This window comes from Mandrillus leucophaeus, unplaced genomic scaffold, assembly GCF_000951045.1.
Source record: "Mandrillus leucophaeus isolate KB7577 unplaced genomic scaffold, Mleu.le_1.0 Scaffold329, whole genome shotgun sequence".
Taxonomy (NCBI): domain Eukaryota; kingdom Metazoa; phylum Chordata; class Mammalia; order Primates; family Cercopithecidae; genus Mandrillus; species Mandrillus leucophaeus.
In genome coordinates, this window is record NW_012103465.1 from 943,010 (window position 1) to 965,038 (window position 22,029).

The 22,029-nt window shown below is 36.0% G+C and overlaps 1 protein-coding gene across 2 annotated transcripts in view; it reads right to left on the bottom strand.

The window, feature by feature from the left end:
- Nucleotides 1-22,029, bottom strand: part of KIAA0020 (KIAA0020 ortholog) — a 41,291-nt gene that overhangs the window by 13,865 nt on the left and 5,397 nt on the right. The window contains exons 2-13 of one of the 2 annotated variants that reach the window (XM_011988352.1): nt 20,400-20,491; nt 19,124-19,342; nt 15,998-16,133; nt 15,326-15,401; nt 13,212-13,305; nt 12,883-12,949; nt 11,517-11,688; nt 10,396-10,499; nt 8,806-8,884; nt 6,146-6,244; nt 5,189-5,242; nt 1,949-2,029 (exon numbers count right to left, since the gene is read on the bottom strand). In XM_011988352.1, the coding sequence (XP_011843742.1) occupies nt 1,949-2,029; nt 5,189-5,242; nt 6,146-6,244; nt 8,806-8,884; nt 10,396-10,499; nt 11,517-11,688; nt 12,883-12,949; nt 13,212-13,305; nt 15,326-15,401; nt 15,998-16,133; nt 19,124-19,342; nt 20,400-20,481 (1,263 nt within the window). In that variant the 5' untranslated portion in view covers nt 20,482-20,491. Of the gene's footprint in view, nt 1-1,948; nt 2,030-5,188; nt 5,243-6,145; nt 6,245-8,805; nt 8,885-10,395; nt 10,500-11,516; nt 11,692-12,882; nt 12,950-13,211; nt 13,306-15,325; nt 15,402-15,997; nt 16,134-19,123; nt 19,343-20,399; nt 20,492-22,029 lie in introns of both variants that reach the window. The other variant, XM_011988351.1, reaches the window with a different exon arrangement.

Sequence of the window (22,029 nt, forward strand, 5' to 3'; positions counted from 1 at the left end):
TGACATTTTTGGGAAGTCTGGGTGCCCTGAACAGAGTGCTTAGCAACACTAAGCTTTCCTGTTTATTTTTTAAAAGCACTGCATACTGCAACTGTTTTTGTCGTAGATGAGGGGTGGGAAAAATTCAAGGGCAATTAGCATTCCAGAATTTTATCACAAGCTACACAGTTTAATAATACACAGAACCTGTTGAACATTTGTCAGTTACAGACAAGAGATCGGCAAATCAGGCCATTCAGGGAAAGCTGCCCTAAGTATGATAAAGTCATTAAGAATGTGGGTTAAGCAGTTGTGGGAATCAAAGTGATATAAGGAATTAAAACTGTTTCAACAGCAACTTTAAGTGGCATACATCTTTGGAAAAAAATGAACAGACAATTCTGGCAAATCGTGAAGGAAATTTGGTTTCTCTTGAAATCCATTTGGAACAGTTATGCAAATTTTAGTTGTCGTGAAAATATTAAACAAAAGCAAACTTTCAATATCCCAGCCTGTTTCCATTTCTGTGAAACGACTTTATTCATTAGCCAATTCTATGGCCTCACATCTCTGTCACAGGAATGAAAAACAATCATTATTGATTGGAGTCAAAAGGGTAATAAAGTCACAAGGAACATGTCAAAAAACTCAGTTCGTAACGTTGAAGTCTTGCCAACTTGTTTCTTCCCACAATCCTATCCCAAAGAAAGTCATCACAATCTTAAAATAGTCGAGGGTAAAGTTGGAAAATGACAGCAAGGGCATGAGAAATTCACACACACTGGGACCTACAGCTGGCATCTAAGAAAACAATCTTACCCTCCACTAGCTGGTATACTTTTTCTACTACACTCAGCTCTACTGATCCCGAGGGGCTACAAAGACAGACCATAGCACCACCACCTGACAACAGGTAAATTCTCTTTTTGAATCATCCACATTCTTCTTTCTCGCAGATGTGAAAGTACCACTGGTCATCACTAAGATTTCTCTAAGGGTCCCATTCATGTATATCAAACAGAAAGGCTTGTGTAATTTTCAGACAAATAACCTATATCTATACAGATTATGTGGTTTTCAAGACGTTTCCAAGTTTGGTCACTACTATCAAGCTTGTATCTTCTTATCCCCACCCTGCTGCAACCTCTACCATATACTCAACACCACTCATACACTAAAATTAGAAGAAGAGAAAAGACAATCGTAGAATCAGAAAAAGAGGCTATTGATACAGAATGAAGAAAACAAATAGTTTAGAATGCAATTTTGACTTTGGAGTACTTCCCCTAAGAGGACAATTAGTTTTTCTGAAGGCAAGTTTAGGGACAAATACACTACATTCATGTATTAGCACTTTATGGTCATTACACTGGACTAGAAGGAATTGCTGAAATGTAAAAAGGAAGCTAGAGTTTTAATTTTAGTAATAACTTTTAATTTGACCCTACAAAAGCTCTAAGAAGCATCACAACTGAGTGAGTCTTGTACATTTTTCTTCTCCATCAGCTCAATCCAGCACAGATGTAATGATTAACTGGGTAACTGTGCAGAGGTAATTATTTCTCCACAGGGAGAGAGAGAATTTAATAGGTCACAGATATTCTCTGCTTGTATTTGAGTTCTGGAATAACTGAGGAATTACTATGCTAATTTCTGATCATATCTAAATATTACTTTGCTAACTTTCCATAGTTTAGAATCGCATATAGTCTAAAGTACCATGTTATCCTAATCCAAAATAAAAGTGTTAAATCTTAATTTGACCAGTCTTAAATATTTAAAACAGTATTAATATCAAGTTACAAGGTTGAGATTTATACAGGAATAAAACCTCCAAAATAAAACATAATTAACTTAAAAGTAAGCAAAAATATTGATAGAAGGCACAGCTGCATGGTGAAATCAAGCTTACACATCCACAACTGGTTTATCGATGTAACTTAAATTCAAGACCATCAGAATTACTTACTGATATGATTATCTGCTTCACAAGCTTAGTATCATCAATACAATCAAATGCCGCCAGTAAAACCAAATGGGAGTATTGGCCCTGCAAGAATTGGAAGCCAGTAAAGGTTAAAAACAAGTGCATAGATTTTCGCTCTTATTCCACACACAGAATATCTTCATAAAGGTTACCTACATTGACAACTTGTCTAACATAATATAAACAAGATGAATAAAAGCCATTCTAATGAACTTTCTCTCTTATCATGACCTCATTCTAGAGGTAAGGTTGATTTTTTTTAAAGCACATTATTCATTACCAAATAGTCTAAAACTAATACCTACGTAAACAGGTATACTGTTAATGAATAGCTACTTGAAAATTATACTTAAAAGTTCAAGTTATAAGATTAGGTTCAAAAAACCTACATATATAAACACATATATAAGATACTCCAATCATGAAAAAGAAAATATAAACTCACACAATTTTACACACACACACACACACACAAAATATACATAATACATGTACACAGAAAATCCTGGAAGGCAAGGTATTGTAATAGTCATCTCTGGGTTATACAAATAATTTTTAATTTTCTATATTGCTCAATTTCTTTAATGTGATCTCACAAAATTAGAATATAAACATGAAAAAAATAAACTAGAAGAGTATAATTATACACTGAATGAGAATGATATAAAAATCATTACTTTAAAACACCTACTTTATGTTAAGAACAAAAACAAAACTAAACTAAAACCTGTTTCCAGAGCTTGTCACACGAGTATCCTGGATGTTGATATAATTGTTTTAAACTTTGATAGGAATTTGATTTTTGATAATAGCCCACAATCATTCAGAGCCAGATCTGATGAATATCACAGATAATACAATTTCAATCAGAAACAATAACGGAGTTGCTAATTGTAAAGTCAAAAAGACAAACTGAAGATAAACAACAAAGGTCTAACACCCTTACTATACAAAGACCAACAACCAACTAAAAATGGGCAAAGAACATGAAAAGTCAGATCACAAAAACAGAAGTACAAATGTCTTTAAATGTATGAAATAATGCTTTAGGAACTAATTAAGGACAATAATTAAAACAATGAAATGCCATTTATCCTATAAGCGATGGTGAAAACCTCTGACAATAGACTAATTTATCAAAGGTTTAGGAAAAAGCAGGCACACTTTTATGTTGTGGAGAATGTAAAGTCGTTCAACTTCTTTGAAGAGCAACTGACAACACCTATACAAATTTAAAATGCAAGTATGACCTGATCCAGCAATTCTAGTTCTAGGGATTTATCTTGCAGACGTGCTTCCATGTAAGTACAAAGACTTACATATGAGTATATTCACGGAAATACTAATTGTAATTTTAAAAATTCTAGAAACTAACAAAATGCCCTACAGTAGGGGCTGGTTAAATAAATTATGGTACAGGCATATGATGAAATGTTATAGTCACTAAGACAAGTGAGGTAGACAGATGTATGTATGTTGAAATAAAATGACCCGTAATATGAATTAAGTGAAGTAAACAAAATGGAGAACAATGTGCCTACTACAAAATCACTGGTTTCAGTTCTCTTAACTCAGACACACATAAGCATAACCAAGCATAAAATATTTCTGGATGAATACAACAGAAGCTGGTACAGAATTGAATATAAGTGAGAAATAGACAAATCCACAAATATAGTTAGAAATTTTAACATGTTTCTCTCAGCAACTGATAGAACTAGAAAATAAAAAGCCAGTAAAAACATTGATGGTATGAACACTATCAACTACTTTGATCTAATTGACAAATATAGAATACCCCACCAAACAACTCTACAATATATTATTTTCAAAATACGTAGACCATATGTTAGGCCATAAAATAGGTCTCAATAAATTTAAAAGGAACAAAATATAGAGTATATCAAGAAACCCCCAATATTTGGAAATTAATAATTCTAAATAACCCATGGATCAAATCCATGGGTAATGTTAGTTTATCACCCCTTTAGAAGTAACTCTTAGAGATTTAAAAAGACATGTATTGCTAATTTCTGTTACCATCATGGTGCCATGCTGGGATTAGGTTCTCAAAAACACTTAGTGTTGAATTACCTGACATAACCAAATGTAGAACTAAAACAATCTAATTATTTAAAAATGTCATACTATTAATACCTTTGTGAATTTTCTATTAACATTCTAGTTTTTACTCATTTTAATGTATTCAAATTAGAATGCCATGCATAAAAATTTATTTAACATTGAATTATGAATCATAAAAAAATCACATACACTGGAAAGAACTCATCAGAGAATTCCATATTTCACTTTGTTATAGGAATGTTAGCTGCCTTCTGAATTCTAATCTCTAGCCCAATAGAAGAGAACAGTCAAGTATACAATTACACAGCATTAATTTTAACTTGTTTGACTTACTATTTCAAACAAGTTGAAGTATTCACCAGATGCTAGTAGTTCTCACTGGATTTTTTCCGAAGGATAAAGTAGTTGATTACTACATAATTTTAGCTCACCAATAAATTAGAACTTTACTGAACTGTTATCCATCAAATATATAAAATATAACTCAAAAATTAAAATTGTATTTACTACATATTTTCTAGTTATAGTACTCCATAGTAACAGCATGAAAAAATTATTTAATATCTAAAAACATATAAACACTATTTTTGAAGCAACAAATTCCCCAGAAAAAATTAGGAAAATTGTTACTGCATTTCTAAAGAACTACAAAATTTCCATAACCACACTGCAAATTTATTCTTAAAAAATAAAAAGATACATTTTAATTTCTTTTATGGTTTTGGTCCTAAGGAAAACTAATATCAAGTTTCTGAAGTACAATCTGGCATCATTCACCCAGAGACTAAAATATGGACATACCGTATCCAGGCAGTAATTGCCATGTTTAATTAACACGACTGGACAAATTCACCAAAAAAGCTAGTAAATATCAGGTTTTCAAAGAACACCTAATAAAAGTAGAGAACTATCACAATACAATGTTAAATTAAAAAAGAAGAAAAGAATGCATGTGGCATGATTTCCATTTTGTGTAGATAAAATATGAAAATACATGTATATGCACAGAAAAATATAATAAAACAATAATTTTCTTCTTGGTAATTTTCTGAATTTTTCCAAATTTTCTGTAATATACATGAATACATCTGACTATTAAAAATAATTTGAAGAAATACATAGTTTTATTATACTTACATTAGCCACCTTTTCAACATAAGTCTTCATTGTTTTCACAATCACTTTCCTGTCCTTAAAAAGGAAAGATTGTCTCACTGAACTTTCAGTTATGTATTAACGGTATTTTGTAGTTAAACATTTTAATATGATATTTATTGAGTTTTCATTTGAGTGGCATATGTTTTCATTAGTAAAAATAGTTATGCAGCCAGAATGAAAAAACTGTAATATACCAAAGAAGTTCTCTTAGAACTATCACAAGCTTAGATGTGTATGTGACAATCCATTCAGACATAAATATGGAACCATTAAATTGCAAATTGCAAGGCAAACCTAGTGAAGCCACCTTTCACAGTGAGACCAGAGAGACCCTTCTTCCAAGGTCTGAACTGTCCTCAAATGCAGAGTCCAGCAAACAGTTAGTACTCATCTACATTTGTTGAACAAAATTAAATCTGCATTAAAAAAGTAGATATAGTACTATCTTTTAAAGGCAGAATTATGCTGACTAAGGAAATAATGATCATTTTTGTTAAACTTCTGTGCCTAACACGAATCTTTACCTTTTCCCTCAAGTACTTAACACCTATGGGAGCAAATGTGTGTGGCCAGCTGTTTGTTAGCCCTTCCCATTTCCCTCTGCCATAGTATGATCATTAAGTGAGGAGGTACCAAAACCTCTATAAACTAAAGCTTAAACACATATTATGTTTACTTGCTTGATAGATCTCTTCCCATCCTTTAACGAAACTTCAAGGTTTCTACTACAGCAGAGAAAAGAAGAAACAGTAGGCCTAAAGAAGATGGCTCATTCCCATCAGGCCCTGAGGCACAACTTTTGGAAGATAATGTTGCTGTGCACAACAGGGAAAAGACCAAAGGAGATTAAAAGTCTAAGGACGGCTAAGTCAAGTCTGCAGACAAAGCATGGCCCTGACTTGTACAGTTTAAATGCACAAGTGCTGTCACACTTACCTTGGGTGTGCCATGCCACAGGCAGTGCATGGCCACTCTGGCGCCATCGTGTGTGTGTGCCAGGTAGACCACTGCTTCGCGGATGGCTTCAATCATTTCCTAGGGAACAAATGCTGTCAGGAACAGGGCTTTGCTTTACTTTCTTCTTTCTGCTGTTTTATCTGTCTGTCTACAGGGGACAGTTACGCAGAGAGAAGGAAAGGAAGAGAGTGCCAGGTAGCAAACAATTTCATTTTGTAGGCCATCAAACAGAAACACAACCTCTTTCTAGAAACGTTCTTTTCCGTCAAGAGCAGTAAATACTGCTGGCAGACAATTTCTGTTAAACACAATATCTGACTTTTACCAACGTCCGTTAGAAAAAAAAGTCACAAACTATATGCGTAGTATAATCTAATAATTTTCCAAGAAAAAGCAGCTTAGGAGGTGGTAGTGATAAGAAGGGAGCTTTTAAAAGAATAAGTGAGATAAAGAAAATGCTCCTCCCTAAAAGAGATCTGTATGTAATAAACAGAATCAAAACACTCATTTTGACTGAAAAAGTTCCCTTTTTAGTTCATAACAGGATTATCTCCAAAAATCATATTCTTTACCATAAACATGCTTATATAATATTTCCTTATGAAAAATTTCTGTACTAACATTTAGACTAAGACGTCACCTATAAATGACCCTTTAGTAAAAAACATTTAATTTCTCACTAGATAGCTTAGTTTAATTTAACCCTTAGCCTTCGTTTTCCATGTACATAATTTCTTTTTTTTTTTTTTTTTTTTTTTGAGACGGAGTCTCGCTCTGTCGCCCAGGCTGGAGTGCAGTGGCGCGATCTTGGCTCACTGCAAGCTCCGCCTCCCGGGTTCACGCCATTCTCCTGCCTCAGCCTCCCGAGTAGCTGGGACTACAGGCGCCCACAACCGCGCCCGGCTAATTTTTTGTATTTTTTAGTAGAGACGGGGTTTCACCGTGGTCTCGATCTCCTGACCTTGTGATCCGCCCGCCTCGGCCTCCCAAAGTGCTGGGATTACAGGCGTGAGCCACCGCGCCCGGCCATAATTTCTTATTTATATTTTCTTTCTTTTTTTTTTTGGAGACAGAGTCTTGCTCCGTCGCCCAGGCTGGAGTGCAATGGCGCGATCTCGGCTCACTGCAACCTCCACCTCCCGGGTTCAAGCGATTCTCCTGCCTCAGCCTCCCGAGTAGCTGGGACTATAGCCGCCCGCCACCACTCCTGGCTCATTTTTGTATTTTTAGTAGAGACAGGGTTTCACCATATTGGCCAGGCTGGTGTCGAACTCCTGACCTTGTGATCTGCCCACCTCGGGCTCCCAAAGTGCTGGGATTACAGGTGTGAGTCACCGTGCCCAGACTTATATTTTCAAAGTCTAAGCACATAGAATGTAAATGAGTTCTGGCAACGAACAGCTTCAGAGCCCCATTTTAGTCTATTCCCAATTTAAAAATTTACGTTAAATAAATAAATACAAAGCCTCATTCCAGGAAAGAGAGGGTAGGTGCCTAATTTCATCAAGGAACAAACAATTTCACCCTCAAGTATCTTACATCGCTTCCCAAGATGACTCTCAAGAGCAATTTCAACTAACATACCTGAACTTAGGAATCTCTTCAGAGCTACCCAGATGGAAAGCCAGGCATATATCCCAATCATGCTTCCATTTTCCCCAAAGGTTTTTTTTTTTTAAGTCTCTTTTGAAAATGCCCCCAGTACCATAAAAGACAATTTGTCTCATTACTTTACATGCATGCTAAGTTACAAAAGATTTTTTGCTGTTACTGAAACATTCAACACTAAAAAGATACTTTCTACCACTGAATATATTCAAATAATCATTGTGTCATTTCTGAGCATACAGTCCTGCCTCAGAACTGTGGGATACTGTGTTTTGCAGGAAATAAGAGAAATCTCCAAAAGAGAAGGTGCTGCTATGGTCATTGAACCATAAGCTTAGGTGGGTGGCTACCGTTGGGAAATTATTTTGCATGCCAATTTTAAGAAAGTCAAAACCCCAATGAATGTATAGTCTGGCATATTTGTTAAGTCAGTCTCATTATTTTCATTATCCCTTGTGATTGGAAAATGAGGACAAATGGACAATGAGCTCACTGTACGATGAGGCAAGCAAAGTTCAGGGAAATAAATGATGAATTCTCATTTGTATTCCCATGACTGACTTGAAGGGCAGTGCAATTTACCTTCACTCTCTGTTCTTCTATCATTTAAAGTCCAGGTTTTCATGGTCGATTTAGTTTTACAAACGTATCCTCCTCTAACCTTTTAATGCCAAGCTAATTTTTTTCTTTTTTTTTTTGGCACAGTTGAATTTAAAACTACCCGAATGCTTGAATATTCCTCCATGAGTTAGTTAATTTTCAGAGTAGGCTAGCTAGCGGATACTCTCCGGATTATAATTAAGGTATAAACATTCAATATGACTAGTAAAACTAGGGTCAATTCTATTGTTTACTGGAATATCTAAATGGAAATTGCAAACATGTTCAAAGGGAGGTGAGTAAATTATCTTCCCTAAATAGGGAAGCAACTCTAAAATTTCCAAAAGACAATGTACATCAAAGCAGTTTTTCAAATTTCTACACCGCTCCTTCTCCATGTTTTAGTTTAAAAACAAAAACCAAGAACTTACTGATCTGAGTTTGGGGGGTGCATAGGAAAAAAAGTCCAAGAATACTTTATGTACCAATGAGTGCTTAATCACAGCTTCCCTGAAAACAGAAAAAAAAAGCAGAAAGACTCATCAGATCTGGCACTAGTCATACCAAGATAAGTAATCTCAGAAGTCCTAAAGTAATCTAAACAAGTGAAATGATTTTACTGAATATAATTTGTCATAAAATAGACCACATCTTTCAGAAATACTAAAACTTAAACAAAAACTTAGATGGTAAAATTGATTTAGTGCCATCTACAACCAAGACCAGTACAAATGTCTAGTATCTACTCAGTAAACATAAAATTAACATTTGAAATATGCTCTGCTCTGTTAAATAAGGACATCTTCATTTTTCTCCCCAGCACTGGACATGATGATTAGAAATCCACACGTGGACCTATTTTTTAATAGTTGTTTTATTTCTGTCAACACCCTTCACAATCCATCTGTTTCACAAAATAAATTTAGCAAAATTAAAACTTGAATGAACCAAACATTGTCAGCAACTGCAACAACACCTACTTAATCCAAACCCCCTAGTGTGACACTTGGTGGATCTTACAGTGGAGGGTGATGGTCAGGCATCAAAGACCTAAAGTTCACAGGCGATATCCAAGTATACGGCAAAAACTAACACTGCCTTTATGGGTAAAACACTGTTCTGAATGTTTTGGAACAACTAACCCATTTAATCTTCATAAAATTCCTATGAAGTCTGTACTATTATTATCCCAATTTTACAGATATGGTAACTGAGGCACAGAGAGGTTAAGTTGCTGAAGGTTACACAGTTAGTGGGGGGAGTGGGGAACCAGGAGTTGTATCCAGGCAATCGGGTCCCAAAAGCTATGCTCAGCCACTCCACTACGGGACAGATGCCATGAAGGGCACAGGCACAGGCTTCTGAGTCTTACAATCCATTTGAAAAAAAATTGTTTTTTTTTTTTTAGGCAAGGTCTCAATCTGTTGCCTAGGCTGGAATGCACTGGCACAACCGTGGCTCACTGTAGCCTTCACCTCCTGGGCTCAAGTGAGCCTCCTGCCTCTCAGCCTCCCAAGTAGCCAAGACTATAGACACATGCCACAAAGCCTGGCTAATTTTCTTATTTTTCATAGAGATGGGGTCTTGCTATTGCCTCAGCTGGTGTTGAACTCTTGGCCTCAAGTGATTCTCCCACCTTGGTCCCTCAAAGTGCTAGGATTATAGGCGTGAGCCACTGCACCTTGCCTACAACCAAATTTGAGTAACAAATTATATTTGTGAAACTGTTTAGTATACATGGCTTCCATGTAACATTTTATTTGGGGAAAGAATGTTTCATTGCTTAAAAAAGCTCATAAATCACGAATGCATGTTAGTTGCCATTTTATAGGGTACAATATCAGAAAAAGAAATCTCCTTTTGCACCAAGAATGGTTTCAAACCAATACTTTTGCACTCTTATTTAGGACAGATTAACACTTGTAAGTAGGAAATATCTACCTCTTCTGGGCAACAGTTATGTAAAACCTTCCTCCTTTGAATGTCATTTATTAAGAAAAAAACAAAAACAATTTTCTTACTTCTGGGCCATTGGAGTTAGAATCTGCTTCATTTCATCCATAATAAGCTCTAATTTTTCTGGTTGTACCTCTAACACTTTGTCCAGAGTTGGGTGATCTGCTGACTGCAACAAAAGAAAAAATCAAACTCCTCTAAATTTAATCCATTTTTTCACTTCAGGACAAAGAAAAGCAATTACAGTCATTTTAAAGTAAGTTTTAACAAATTTAAGATTTCCCACATTTACGTAATGAAAGCTCTGCTGTATATCCTTGTGGAGCAACCTCATTAGCTGATTCTCAGTCTGTATATCTATCAATGCATTTAAAGAGCCAGGCTAAACACCAACTTAGTTAACCAGTCAATAGTTATTTGCCAAGCACCTAGCTCTCGCCTAATTATGAGATCATGTAGTCAAGTCACAAATTCTTGCCACCATGTGTTTTCTAATTAGTTGGCTATTCCTATTAAATATAATGAACTGTTAACAAAATTAGTACAGCAACAAATTCAACCAAAGAATTGAACCTGACTAATGGAGGCAACCCAGGAATCAATCCATATCCCTTCAGACAAATGTGTGCATTTACGTTCCAAGGTTTGAAATAGATTCTTTAACCAGCTAGTCCCACTGCTCACTATTCTCAGATTCAATCCCTGCACTCTATCCAAGGTTAGGTCTCTCTACTCCCCTTCATCTCTAGATACAATCCAAAGAAGGGCAAAGCATGTACATGAGAACACACAGGAGAAGCTAGCAACCAGAGCCCAACACACTTCAGCCAGAGCTCGTTGGGGGTGCTTACACAACTTTGATAACTATTGGGAGTCTTCTCCCTCAGTCTGACTGTAAAAATAGAAGTACTGAAGTGCTACACACAGCGTACTTAGGAGAGGACCAAAAGTTGATTTGAAGTGGATTTAAAGCCAATGTTCTGAAGAAAGAGAAGCGTAAGTATGATCACTTGCTTACTACACCAGAGACAAAATAAAGCATGAGGGAAAATCAAGGGCATAAGATGGTCTCTTAAAGAACCAGCCAAGGTAAAAAATAATACATTCTAAAAATAGGGCACTGGAAGTTAAGGAAGAGCATATAGAAAAAGTAAAAATACTAGAAAAAGACTTCTGGAGATGTCACCTTGTAAAGTTGAAATGTGTTCCCATAAAGCTCTTCCGTCAGCATGTTCCTCTGCTCCAAAATGGCTTTGTCATTGTATGCGTACTCCACGATGGCTGATGCTTCCGCATGCCGCAGCATCTTCCTCACGTGGCCTTTAAAACTTCTAATTATCTCTGCAATCTGTGGTTTACTTCTAAATGCAACACAATCATGGAAAAAATAAATGATAGAAAGAGAAAGCTGGGTAACAATAAAACACAGCTTACTTCCTCCAAGACCAACTCATCAACCTGTGTTGCTCTGAGGAGTAAATGAGCAAGCATGCATTGAGAAGCTGGGGCTAGCGCACAGTATATGCTCGATAAATGTCAGTTCCTATTAAACTGTTCTGCTTGAAAAAAAAAAAAGTATGGCAGGAAAAAAGATAAAAGTAAAAGATTCAGGGAAATAGAAAATCATATTCTAAGATTATTTTTGAAGATGGGACTTAATCCCAAGTATTTCAACTATATCCTAAAAGAATCAAATAGCTGATAACTATAGCTAGGAATATGTTTTTGAAAATTTTGTCAACTGCATATATTACACTTCTTGTTGTTGATTATCATATTCTAGCACATTGTTACACTCAAAAAGATTGGTCAAGACAAGTACTAATTCCACTTAATTTAGGAAACTCTCCCATGTTGACATTTTCTAACCCACTAACCCTGTATCAGTCTACTCACCCACCACCCCCTCCCCACTCTCTACCCTCTAAATACTGGTGGCTAATTACAAGCTAATTATTCTATCTCTCTTCTTCCAGAGGATCAAGATAAACATTCACAAGTCATCCATCACGCAATATTATTTTTACTATGCTACAGTACCAGTCTACTTCAAAAGCGCTTATTTGTTGCTCACTCTGTCTTTGTGACAGAACTGCCTCTTCTTTTGATGGAAGTCCCCACTTGAACTCCCCCTGCATATACTGTGTTTACTGGATGACAAGAAGACAGACATATAGACAGGAACACAGATGGAGAGACAGCCAAAAAGATGGACACGTGGAGGGGGAGGACTTAGAATAGGGCCCAGCATCTTTTGAATGCCAACAAATCAGAAGGTGAGGGTATACCTTCATCAAAGTCATACATCTCAAGGAGATTTGCAAGACATCTCTCATGTATCTTTTTAGGAATAAAGGCAGTACCATAATTCTACATTAATTTCAATAATTGTATTAAACATGATACTCTCTAGAAACAACACAAGCATCTGCTGAGAGCCACTACTATTACTTATAAAGACCACAGACTTCCTATTTCACATCTGAGCACAGTTGGAAACTATGCCTTCAAAAGACAAACAAAAAATGTATTTGATAAATAAAACAACTTACCCATACATGAGAAATTTCTTAACAATATTTCTGGAATATTTGGCTTTACTTAATTCAACCAAATCATCTGAAAAACAAAAATACATTACAATGACTTCGAGATCTCATTTCAGTTCTCTGGAAACAAAGGGAGGAACTAAATAAATGCACAATCCTGGAAACACAAATAATTCTCAATTTGTCCCAGGCAAGGAAAAAATAAAAACAAAAAAGGATCTGGAGAAGACACACCTAAACAAAAATTGTTTTCTAGACAGTCTTGGGTATTTTAAGAGAAAACAAGTGACTTACTGCAAATGATAACATAATCTTCAGTATGTAATAAATACCTCGCAATTCTTCAAAAGCCTGTTTTCTCTGTTCTTCATTACCATACTGAATGTAACACTGGATCACACGAGTTGAATCATGTGCAAATGCAATCTGTAGGAAAAAGTCTGAGTTAGACTAATTCTCTTTTGAGAGTCATGTTTCTCATTAATTTATCGTGACCTCTTCTGGAATTTCTTGTTAGAAAATAGGTAGTCTTCATGGATAAAATCAAACCTAGATTACTGAGAACTACTTGTTTTAATTACCCAGAACATCATTCTTTTGTTTTGAGGCCTACCATATTTGATAGGTACAATTAATAATGACATTGAGGCAAGGATAAATTAAACCATTCTGCAATACTCCTCTCATTATAATTAAAACCTAACCAATCCAAACCATCTGATGATTATACAGACTATAATTTCTCATTTCTTTGATAGTTACTGTCCCTAAAAGGGAAATATTTGTTTAAAAGGTCTATTACCCTATGACTTTTATATAAGTGATCTAAGAATGTTTGGCTTTGACAACCAGAAGTATATCTGTAAGATGAATCTAAACGTCTTCCTAAAGAAATAAATATAACTATATCCATACACACTGGCAATTATAAGCTAATCATTCATTTGTCACATTTTCATGATAATTCCTACACATATAGCCAGTTATATTTCTAGAAGAGTTGCTGTGTTTCGAATCTGATTCTCTAACCCATTCCTCCTCACGACTCCTGGAAGGACCCACTGGTAAATTTTCTAGAGCACCCTCCACAAATCATCCATCATGCAAAATTATTTTTACTATGCTACAGTACCAGTCTACTTCAACAGTGCTTATTTGTTGCTCACTCTGTCTTTAAAGTTTTTTAATTCCAACAAATCAGAAGGTGAGTGTATACCTCCATCAAAGTCATAAATTTCAAGATTTGTAAGACATCTCTGAATATCTTTTAAAAAATTAAGGCTGTTTTTGTGTATATATTGAGCATCTATTTTATAACCAACATAACTGCCTTAAACATAGTGTTCTTATTTATATCTCAAAGCAATCATAAGAATGAGATAAGAATGAGCTGTCATTATTCCCACTTTACAGATAAGGGGAGTAAAGTTTCGAGAAGGAACTCGCTACCTCTGTTACCCCAAGGAAGAATCTTTACTTCTCTGAGTCCCAAATACATCAAATATATAACAGGGATGATGACATATGGTAAATGACAATGCATGTCCTGGTTAACACAATTCCTAACCTATAGTAAATAATAAATAGGTTATTGTTATTGTTCAAAGGCACACATATTTTAAGCAGCCCAGCCAGGATCTGAACACTAAACTCACTTCTAAAACCATGGTCACACAGCTGTGACCTCAGGGTAGTTGAGAAAGAATCCTGAGTGAAATATTTATAAGCTGCCAGAGCTGAGGGGGCAGTTCTATTGTAAAAAGATCCTGCTGAATTTATAAGAAAGCAGCAGCTGATGACTTGCTATTTTCCTTCGAGAGGTAATATAGCATCTGGTTAGACCTATGCATCTGACTTGGCAAACGCTGCCCCCCTAGGTGCCGTAAAACTATGAGAATCTGTTGTCTTCCAAGCCATTATGTATTAATCCAAATGCACAAGAGTCACTGGAAATTTATTACAAAACCAGATTAAGCATCAACAATGAAAACTACTTTAGAATTCTCAAATGATTATATTTTACTTAAAGATCTTTGCATGAGGTTTACAAAAGCATGGAGGAAAAGAAAGAAGTAATATGTTCACATCACAAACAAAAAAGTTGGCAACTGAGAACATACTAAATTATATGGAGTTTAGAAGAAGACATTTAAGCAAATACTACTGAACTAATAACTTCTCAAGATAACTTTAAGGGAATACCGGCTTATTTTAAGAATTATTTAAAAATGACACAGCCAACTGATAATCTTTGCAGAACTCTCCAGCAGTAAGGTCGCTCACTTTTAAATTTTTATGTAGTTCAGTGTTATGGAAGGTATTTAAAACTTTTGGTCAAATACACGGGAAACAATGACAGGATCACCTGTCATGAATGGTCAGCTACTCCTCAGAGTGAGGCAATTTCAATCGTTTAAAACTGCAACAATGAGTATGTCCTACTTACAGTTTTAATTTTTCCTTGAATCAACTTCTGCAAATCACTCATTAACTTTACTCTTTTTTCTTTGTCACAGTCTTTTCTACAAATGAGAAAAGGAAACACAGTTTAAGTAAAGAAGTTATTTTAAACACACAAAATTAAAAACCATACCAGTATATGTTCTCCAAGTTCAGCATGATTCTCTTTTCTACAGCAGCAAACCTCTGACATTAAAATTACTATTCCAGAGCAGCCAGACAAAAGTAATTTTCTCAAAGGCAGAAACTCATCTCAAAAGGTGTAATTTTATGTATCAATCCAAATCTTAACAGCCAGAACTTCAGAAGTAAAAAAAAAAATAATAAAACAAATCTAAGATAACAAATACTGAAGTATCTCAAAACCTAGCTGATAAGAAATTATCCTTCATTTTCTCAGAAATCTCTCAGGAAGAATGTCAAATTTATTTCAACCTCATACATTTTCATAAGCATATCCGATGCCATCGTAATGGTTCTACACACTTCTGCAACGGGCAGATATCCAAGTACTGATGTCTCTACTGGGCTGTCATGAGGACGCCCTCAATAACCCAAGTGCTACGTCATTTATTTTAGGACATCTCCCTATTTACAAGGTACACTGAATCTCCACTGTCGCAAAGGGACTAACAAAGACATCTTTAGGTAGAATTACCTTCTTAAAATCTCCCAAATCTGCTTTGCCCGAACAACAATGTCATAGTTGGTTTTATCACTGAGTTGTCTGCTTTGCTTCAGTTCTTTCTTCTTCTTTTTGAAGTCATCCCATTTGGGTTTCTTAGCTGCTGATTCTAGTTATTATAGAAATTATTTTCAATTACATTTAACATTCTAAGTGTCATAAACCAATACAAGTTAGGTATAAAGGGCAATCACTAATCAGGATCAATGCTCATTCTGGAAGCTAGAAAGGGGAACACACCATTCCCCATATATACTTTGCTTTCTGAGCAGTTTGTACATTTTACATTTGGTTACATTGAAATCTTTAATTCTTCTAACAGGATACCTATTAAGAGAAAAGGACTTTAAAAGAATTACAAAAGTAACTAAAATATTTTAAATATCTTTTTCAATTGTGAAATAAAATTCTACTTTTTAAGATTAAGATCATTGGACTTAGGGTATAGTTAACTTTCAATGAAAACAAAAATTAGTCCAAATGAAAACAGGAAAAACAACTTGGAAAATTCACTGTTCTGAGTGCTGTTCTATATTAAGTCACTTATTTCTTAAAACAACTCCAAGAAGTATTAATATTACCCTCCCTTCCACGCTGGGGAAAAAGAACTAAGCAGTTGAGATATCTATCTGAGGCCACACAACCTAGAATTAGGATTCAAACCTAGAAACAGCGCTCTGCTATCATAGTCATGACAATGAACAACCAAAATTTCCAAGTTCGCCACAAACAGTGATACTATTAAAGTCGAATATCTTTCTCCCACCACTTTTTTGTCTTCAAAATCCAAGTAACTTACCAATGGAACTAATGATGCCAAACAAAGAACAACTTACTAAAATGGGTATTATTTACATGAGTATCCTGCACGGAATCCTTTGGGGGAATTAGTCACTTCTAACTATCTCCCTTTCTCTTGAAAAACTGGGAAAAATGCAAAAAAGAAAAGAAAAAGCCCTATAAAACCAAAACCTGGTTATAACCACTGATTATTTTCCTCTTACTTTTTCTCCATGCATGTTTTAATCTTTAAAAACTCAAAATGTGGCTGGGCTCATGCCTGTAATCCCAGCACTTTGGAAGGCTGAGGAAGAAGAACCACTTGAGGCCAGGAGTTTGAGACCAGCCTGCGCGAAATAGTGAGACCCCGTTTCCACGAAAAAATTAAATTAAAAAATTAGCCGGATGTGGTGGTACACGCCTGCAGTTCCAGCTACTTGGGAGGCTGAGGCAGGAGGATCACTTGAATCCAGGAGGTTGAGGACACAGTGAGCCATCATCATGCCATTGCACTTCACAGTCTGGGCAACAAAGTGAGACCCTATCTCAAAAAAGAAAAAAATTCAGAATCTGCCTTCACTGAACATGATTATGTTTTCTCATGAAATTAACATTCCTCAATAACATAATTTCTAATGGCTATCCAATATACTACAATGTATTTATTATTCCCTTATTGTTTACTTATATATTCCCTGCCTGGTAATACAAAAGATTATAGGCAACAGAGGGCGTATTTACCATTATATTAACATGATATCCTCTACTATACAATAGAGGATATTCTGATCCAGGGCTAATTTAATTCCATAAATATTTGGGTACCCTTGACATATATCATGTTAGGCTGCGATACATTTATCAATGTGGGGGTTGTCTAGTATCCAATCTCTCATCTTATTCTATCAGTCTAGTTACTGATACAAAAATATGAGAAAATGATATCAAGAGTACCATTTTGAGATATCAGGAACATATCTCCCATAGCAAAAGAAATCATGGCTTTTCTCACATCAATGTGAGAAATTAGTGCATATGTGTTTAAAAGGCATCAAAAACTCCAGTAGAGAAAGTAAGATTTGGGATCTATCAGAGAGGCTAGGTAAGAGAAAGTATAAAAGAGAGCTAGAAGAGAAACTACTGGCAATGGGGGAGGAGGAAGAAGAGGGAGAAAGAAAAAATGAAAAGAGTGAGACTGGAGCATGAAAAGATCCTACAGCCCTAATGGCAAACAATGGCACTTCCCCTCCTTCCTCTCTCCCCACCTCCGTCTTAAGGCTGCTGTCCCTCTGGTAAGCAGCCCTTAGGCAGGGTAAAAAGCAAGCACCAGGACTAGGGGATGGCACTGAGAAAACCATCCCCAGTGGTCTCAGCTGGCAACAAAGGAGCAGTGTTAAGACATGCTGTGCTGGAGAAAGAGAGAATAAAAGGCACCAGAAAAATTCTCAGGATGTTGCAAAGGAAGTAATGATACGACAATCCACATAACCTGGAAACTGCTTGTTTGAGATCAACGCAGGACAATGCACAACAGAGGAATGTTATACAATAGAGAGCAAAGCTCTGGGTTAGAAATGACCCACTGAACATCGTCACAGAGATGGGCAGTTTGTTTCAACAGACAAGCAGGAGACCTGCCAATACCTTCAATCAGTGAGCAACTTGTCCTGAACCAATTAAAATCAAATCTGTCATGTGTGCACGACACCTTCTCTGGAACTACCATGGATCTGTGCGATCAGATGGGTTATTGTATTAGTCTGGCCTAAGCTCTGTGAAGGCAGCGTCTGTATGTTTCTTGCTCACCAAAGCATCCTTAACCAAGGATGACACTTAGCTGGGGACAGACTGATTCTTTAAAGCCAGATTCTATCATGGTTAGTTGGGGCCTGTATCCTTACTGATTGTTTTTGTGTGCGTCCGTGTGTGTATGTGTTTTGCCCTATCTTCCGGTGCAATGCATAGAAAACTCAAATACTCGTTGAATGAATGAATCAATTTTAGCTTATAGAAAGAAACATTTTATTGAGGTTCCACTGTACAAAGCCATTATAATTTAGCTTAACTTCATGGCTAAGGTAATTCAGAAAAGGGCTAAGAAATAAAAAACTCCAAGCACCAGAGGGAAATTCTGAGCATGAAAGATGCTCTGTTGTTTGTTTAAGCCATCTACCTGTCCCAAAATGTTACCTGCCAAGGAATAAGAATGTGAGGTCTCTAATGCACCTCCAGAGTCCCTGTGCACAATGAATGGGTTCAGGCACTAGGTCAGGCAGGGCAAGGATCTGCAAAGACCATGCTGAACAAATCAGTACTTACCATCGCTTTTACCATCTGGCTGGAATTTTCTCTTCTTGTTGAATTTATTTGCCTGCTGGAATTTGTTCTTTGGTGATTTGTCCCCTTGCTGCTTATTCTTGAACTGCTTCACACCCTTTTTCCCAGGTTTTGTGATACTTTTCTCAAAGTTCCTAGATGTAATTTTAGGTCCACCTTCTTTAACAACTTTTCTTGGAAATGTCTTTGAAGAATCAGAATCTAGTGACAATAATAATTACAAGTTCAATGATTCTGGGCCCAAATCTCTTGTATCCATGGGATTATATTCATTACAGAAAATTACATTCTTTAATCCTAATACCTTGTCTTACTCTCAGATACGCAACATACAGCCTTTTGAGTAGAACTGGATTTAAACAATCAAAACAAAATTAAAAAATTATTTCCTTGATTATAAAACTAATACAGGTTCATGACAAAACAAAACAAAACAAAACAAAAACCCAAGAGTAGAGAAATGTAAAATAAAAGCTACCCATGATTCTACCACTAAACACTGGTGTCAGTTTGGTATGTTTCTCTAGCTTTAAGCATATAGCAAAGCTATTATTTATATACCTTTGTATTCTGCTTTAATGATGGTCTACACAGAATTTTCAAGAGTTCAATAACATAAAAGAAGTCTAAGAATAAAATGAACATTCTTGAAACTTGGAAAGTATAACATAAGGACATATAAAATGTTAATTTGAAAATTTTCTAGTTTTAAGAAAATAAAATTTTAAAGTCTACAATAAAATTATTTAATAAAAACTTTTAGTCAAGAAGATTTACAAATTAGTACCTTACAAATGAGATACAAACAGCAATGGCTTTATTTTAAGGAAACAGTGATTTGTACAGTTCCCTGACTTTTCTATTTTACAATACTGACACCTGATGGAATAATAAAGACATCACCATTATAAATTCTGAACCTAAAAGTATTTGGCTTACGAGCAGTATGTATTAAACAGTCCTAATTTATCAAATGTTAAAATAAAACGTATGGTGAACTAGTGTGAATAAAATGATGCAACAGCAGTAACAACTGAGATAAGGAGTCTTTCATGAGTAAGGCATTCCTCAATTATTCTGGCAATTTCTTAAGTGTCTAAATGTTATGAGCAACATGTTAACTCATACACAATAACACATACTTCTTCCTACTATTGTAATCCTAATCCTAGCCAATGAATACAGATTGAAATTTACTACCTGCCTTCCCATCCCCCAACTATAATAGCCAAACACCCACAAGGGAAGCATATCTTACCACTATTTTTATGAAATCTGTTTTTTTCTTGTGATGTCTTTGTACTCTTTCCTGTGAATTGCTTTTTCCCTTTGACTTCCATTGTAGCAACTCTGGAAAATCAAAACCAAAACAATCACTGCAGTTCTCTTCATCAAATAAGAGCTGTTACATAGTCATTGCCGCATTTAGTCCTTCAGTCTACAAATACAATACAAATCACCCAGATATAGAATGGGCAACTAATTAAATCCAGCAATTATGCAATCACTGCCTCAGATTTTAAAACTGAAAATGAACAAGGTATCAATAGAAAAACTAGGAACAACACACACCCTGGCCAGTGTTTGATGTATGTGGAGGCAACACTTCACTTCCACAATAGTACTGGCTAAAAATAGACCACGATTGACACTAAGTATAATACGCATCAGAGTTTGCATTTTGTAACCTGGGAAGACTAGAGGATGAGTAACTGACAAAATTATCTCTTGATTTCTTGGAGCCTAAAAAGCCAGGAACAAACAATAGGCTGCACATACCACTACATGCATTTAATATAAGAAAATAAAGGATTATCTGAAAGATTCCTATGTGATCCAACATAGCTAAAACAAAGATTAGCATCCAGTGTTTAATTTGTGATTGTTTTAGAGGCAGCCAAGTAATTGGCAGTGAACTCCAAAATAATATCATGTTGAAATAGTTAATATTTCATTGAAAGGAATCTGTCTAATAGGAGCTTTATAGGCTACTGAGACACCATGGTGCACAGGATAAACAAGTTAAATTCCCTCAACTACCCAAGGTCCCTGAAAGCAACGGAACAGATCAAGAGCAAAAGCCATTTGGCTCATTTCTCCACTTTCCAAAGTTGGACGATCAACTCATTTGAAAGCTGACTCTAAACAGCAGATGCTAGTGATCCCCAGACAACAATAGATATATCTAGATTAGAATTGCCCATTCAATAACTAATTCTCAGGATATTAGCATAAGAGAAAACAAGGGTTCGGGGATAAAATATATTTGGGAAACAGTAAGTTACATGACAACAATCAGTCTGTAAGAAAAGGCTTTTCAGATTCTTTAATTTGCTAATATAAACGATCAATTGTCAAGCAAAGGCTAAAAGGATGCAGGATTTTCCAACTCCAGTTGAACCACTTTTTCCTGGAACATCACAAGGGAACAGCAGAGTTCCAAGGAGCACTCTGAAAAGCACTGTTCCAATCTAGACTTTTCTAATGATTTTGAAAAATGGACAGCCCCCGAATTACTCGGCTTCCTTGGGGCATTTAGAACTGAAGGGTCACATTATTACTTAGCTATGTCCATCATAACGTGTCCGGAATTGGTGGGTTGCTTGGCTTCACTGACTTCAAGAATGAAGCCGCAGACCCTCGTGGTGTTACAGTTCTTAAAGATGGTGTGTCCTGAGTTCCTTCAGACGTTCAGATGTGTCTGGAGCGTCTTCCTTCTGGTGGGTGGTCTCGCTGTCAGGAGTGAAGCTGCAGACCTTCGTAGTGAGTGTTACAGCTCTTAAAGGCAGCAAAGGCAGCGCGTCTGGAGTTGTTCATTCTTCCCAGTGGTCTCGCTGGCTTTAGGAGTGACGCTGCAGACCTTGGCAGTCAGTGTTACAGCTCAAAAA